Source organism: Sceloporus undulatus, unplaced genomic scaffold, assembly GCF_019175285.1.
Source record: "Sceloporus undulatus isolate JIND9_A2432 ecotype Alabama unplaced genomic scaffold, SceUnd_v1.1 scaffold_2006, whole genome shotgun sequence".
Taxonomy (NCBI): Eukaryota; Metazoa; Chordata; class Lepidosauria; order Squamata; family Phrynosomatidae; genus Sceloporus; species Sceloporus undulatus.
The window spans coordinates 1-4,933 of NW_024804926.1; the positions used below are offsets into that span (position 1 = coordinate 1).

The window sequence follows — 4,933 nt, forward strand, 5'->3', positions numbered from 1 at the left end:
GGGGGATTGCAGGGGAAAAAGAAGAGATCTTTGATACAGCTACTGCTGGTTTCCAGTAAGAAGGGACAAGGGGGGCAGTTTTCTATCAAAAACCTATTGAACTGGAGGGAAGAAAAAAAATAAAACTCCAAACACTCTCATACTTCCTAGAAAAACAAAGAAGACGGCACATCTTCATCTCTGTAGAAATGGAAGCATCAGAAAGGAAACAAAGGCCAAGGAACGAAGTCAGAAGGTGACATCCCCCCTAGTGTCTGTGGAGGACAAAAAGTGGAGACCACAACTGGAGGCCTACCAGACATCTCTTCGCCCAGCCAAGGTTTAAGGTGGGCCGGAAGTGACCATTCAACCACTTCTGCTGCCGCTTCCGGGTCCCCAGACTCAGTTGCTCTCCACTAGCTTGGCCAAGTCCTGCCGCAGCTCACTCAGCTCAAAGATCTTCATGTCCATGGTCTCTGCCACTTTGGCCACCTCCTGGTACATCTTCTCCCTCTCAGACAGCGTCTCGGAGAGTGACTGTTCGGCTGCGTTCAAGCGGTGTTCCAGGTCTGTGTTCCGTCTCTCCAGCTCCTGAGGGGAGAAGGGAGTCATGCAATCTTAGAGTCGGAAGGGATTGCAAAGGAAGTTCTGAAAGTAAAAAGCTGCTGTTTTTCTCCATTTTACCTTTGGTTTATTTTTGCGTTATGTCACGTTTGCACCAATGTCATGTGATAAACTTCCTGCATTTGCGGTTTTTTAAAAAAATTAAATCTAGTTTAACTCCTGTTCCTGAATGGGATTTTGCTAGCGTGATAAGGTCCAATGGATATTCTAGGCTAGATCAAGGATAGGCAAGTGTATGTGTGTGTGTATGTATGCACATGGATGTGTGTTTGTGGAATTGAGAAGGAGGAATCCTGGGAGAACACACCAGAGTCTTCATGAGGCCCACCGGCCAAACTTTGCCCCTTTCTGGGTTGGATGAATCTGACCTGCCAGAAGGCAGCTCCACATATTGACATTCAGCTTTGAGTAGCTCAAACAAACAAGCAAGCCAAGCCAGATGCTTCCCAGGAAAGACCAAACAACAAGGACCCAACAGGCATATGAGACACATCAAAGTATTTCAGTGGGAAATAAATTACAATTAATATTTTTCTTGCCCCCACCCCACTCCAAGGTGATTCTTCTGCTTAGAGGGATAAATCCCCGAGAGACCCACTCCGATCACAACAAGCTTTCCCACATTTCACCTCCTTCCTTACCTGCACCTTCTGACGGGTTTCCTCGCACTCCTCATCGGCTTCCCAGCAGGACCCTTTCTGGCTCTTCAGCTGCTGAAGCTCCTGAATTGTGTGGTGGTATTTGGGAAGGAGGGCAAAGTGGGTAAAAGAAAGAGAAAAGGTATGGAGGACTGGCCCAAAGTGACTTTCATAACTCACTTGGATCTGGATTCTCTGATTCCCCAAAGAAAATGCAAAACCTACAGCCTGTTACAGTAATACATTCCTCAAGCTCAAAATGTGCACACCAGAACATTTTTGGTTACCTAAAAGGTGAACCAGAGCTTAGAGTTTGTGATCCAGCACAACAGTGTTTTGAAACCCTGGATTCAACTGCTTTCCCTCTTCCACTTTGGCCCTTCCAACCATACTAAGTGGTATGGTTCCTTTTCCTAGAGGAGATGAGAACGAGGACTGGGACCACCAACTATCACAGTAACAACGGCAACAACAATACTGTATATACTCATGTATAAGTCTAGAAATTTAGGTCAAAAATTGACTCCAAAAATCTAAGTCAACTAGGTCAATGTAAGTATTGTATCTTAACTCTTATTTAAAAGAAGGAACCATCGCCTTGTGAAAGTCAAGAGTATAACCTGTCCTGGAAGCAACAACCTCCTCTTCTCTCTCATCCATCCAGCTTTAACAGTGAGAACAAAGATTTATGCCTGCTGGAATTTTGTAGATTCTTTGTCATTGTTTTCCTTTGCTTCATCCTTTAGATCCTTTGCTATATGCCCCTAAATTTTACCCTCGACTTATGCATGGGTTTTATCAAAATCCATAATTTTGGCCCCAAAACTTGCCCTCGACTTATGTTGATTTAGAGTCGAGTATATACAGTAGTTAAAAGGTGAAATGCTAACAGGTTTCAGTTAAAAACATATACTATAAAAACACAGCAAAAATAATTAATAGGAAATTGAGTACTTAATACAAAGACCATACCACCTAAAACAATCAGTCCTCAAATATCCATTGAAACAGAAAGGTTTCTTTGCAGAAAACCTGTCTGCAGAATGAGGTGCCAATCTAGCCTCTCTGGGAAGGCAATTCCGGAGTCTGGGGCAGCCACCAAGAAGGCTCCATCTCCTGTGTTCCTACTAGATGTACCTGTGAGGGTGATGGGAAACACTGAAAAGGGCCTTCCCAGATCTCAAAAGACAGGTCGGTCCGTGCAGGAGACATACAGTCCTCCAAATAACCTACCTCTGAACTGCTTCGAGCTTCATAGGTTGCAACAATCACTTTAAAATGTGTCCAAAAACAGACCAGCATCAACATTAGATTGTTGCAAGGATGAAAGACTCCAGGTGGTCGAAAGGATTTTGAAGGTCATCATTAAGGATTATCATTTGCCCACCTCTTCCTTAAATGGTTCCAAATACCTCCAAAACATGGTATTTTAGTGCATAATTCCATTTGGAGGGGGGCTACATCTGGCCTATGGCCCACATCTTCCTCCCTTGCTTCATTCTTATTGTTGGGAGTGGAAGAGGAGTGAGAGGCGGAGGAAAAAAGAAAAGAAAAAGAAGGCCGAGGCAATGGCAGCGAAGTATGCTGTTCCTCCCACAAACCTGAGCATTTGGCCTGCGGTGCATTCCTGGAAGATGCATGCAAAATGAACAGGCCCTGGCCCTGTAATTAAACCTCTGCTTTGAACTGCTAATTCAACTGGTGCCCAGGCGAAACAGGAAGGTGGGCAGATGCAGCAGATGCCCAGGGCAACTGCTGAAGGTAATGGGGTGTCCTGCAGGAAAGGAGGCAGCTGGCAGCACTGGAAGAAGAGGCAGTAAACATCTCTGTAGGACTTGCAGAGGGTGTGTGTATGATTCTGGGACCTTTGCTCTTGGTTATGTAAATTCACAATGAGCCAGAGCCACAAACATCTTCCTGCCACTAGGGAAGAAGGCATGGTATTCAGTGTGCACTGTGTGTGCCTTTTATGATTGAGGAAGGGGTAACTGCATGCCCTAATGACAATTGGGTTCCCCTGGGTGTCCTTCTCAACTATACACTCAATGTACCCATCATAGAAGCATAGAGATGGAAGAGACCTGGAGGGCCATCCAGTCCAATCTCTTAACATACAGGAATACATAATCAAAGCACCCCCAACAGATGGCCATCCAGCCTCTGTTTAAAGACCTCCAAGGAGGGAGATTTGACTACACTCCAAGGGAGTGTATTCCACTGTCAAAAAGCCCTTACTGTCAGGAGTTCCTCCTAATGTTGAGGTGGAATCTCTTTTCCTGTAGCTTGCATCCATTGTTCTGTGCCCTAGTCTCTGGAGAAGCAGAAAATAAGCTTGCTCCATTCCCAATGTGACATCCCTTCAAATATGTAAACGAAGCTAACATATCACCTCTCAACCTTACCTTCCCCAGACTAAACATACCCAGTTCCCTGGTTCCTTATCCATGGACTCTGGGACAGGAAAATGGAGGGGTCTCAAGTCCCAAAACTAGGCAATGGGGTCTCTGTCTTCTCCCCTCCCCCCCATAAAAATGATTAAGGAAATAGTAACACCTAAACCCCTATGTAGTTGAGATCCTTCAGGGACTATCAACCAAGGGTGTACTACTACTACTACTACTACTACTACTAATAATAATAATAATTTATTTATACCCCACTCTTCAGTCAAGGCTATCAGAATGGTCATTACTGTGCTATTGCTTTCAGGGTACTCAGATTGTTGCCCGCTTCAGCTGGAGGAGAAGGAGGCCTATTTAAATGCAACATATTTTGTATTCATTGTTTTGTAATAACTTACCTGTAACTAGTCAAAATGCATAACCTGCCTGCCAGTGTTGAAACAACAACAACAACAACAACAACAACACCTTAAAAACAGCTTCAAGGTCCCCATCCTTACCTCCTCTTTGGCTTTCACCAGCTGCTCCAGTTCTTCCAGTGCCGGACTGGCCTCCCCTTTGGCCAGGCTGGACAAATCGGACCCTCTTTGGGCTTCCAGTTCTGCCACCTGGGAGGAGATTACAGGACAAGGAGGACAGTGCCAGGGTAAGGAGGGAAGAGAGTACAGCATGTTAAAAGACGATGGACATTTTGATAGTGCTGTCTGCCTTCAAGTCAACTCTGACTTACGGTGATCCAATTTAGGGTTTTCCTGACCAATCTCTTTAGAGGGGATTCGCCATTGCTTTCCTCTGAGGCTGAGAGAGTGTGACCTGCCCAAGATCACCCAATGGCTTTCCATTGCTGAGCAAAGATTCAAACCCTAGTATCCCGGAGTCCTAGTTCAACAACTAAACCATAAAACATATCTAGGGGTAGCTGTGTTGGCCATGTAACAATAACATCCAAAATCTACAAAGCATTGATAATTTTATGGGGCCAACCTAAATGCACATTATACATGTTGTAGGCCTTTGAAGTGTCACTGGCTTCTTCACCAGGTAAAAATGTTAAAAATCACACAGGAGAAAAAATTGTGACCATGTTAATTGAAAGACATTTAGGTCCATTTTAAGTCCTTTCAAATCAATAGGACTTGCTTCAGGGAAACTAAGTTCAGTACAGGAATTTTAATGTGAAACATACTTTTGGAGGAAAACACAGTACACATAAGCCACAAACATATACAATCTCTCATCTCTTGCTCTCGCTCTGTTTCCCGAGGACTAGAAGCTTGCTCTTTTCTCCCA

General features: G+C 44.4%; 1 protein-coding gene across 1 annotated transcript; it reads right to left on the reverse strand.

Moving 5' to 3' along the window:
* Positions 1-6: 6 nt before the first annotated feature.
* LOC121917950 (homer protein homolog 3-like) lies at positions 7-4,251 on the reverse strand (the record flags this gene model as incomplete). The annotated part of the gene is made up of 3 exons (XM_042444066.1): positions 7-570; positions 1,245-1,325; positions 4,144-4,251. Coding segments are annotated over 3 exons (378 nt in total), but the record flags the coding sequence as incomplete, so codon positions are not given.
* Between the last annotated feature and the right edge of the window lie 682 nt (positions 4,252-4,933).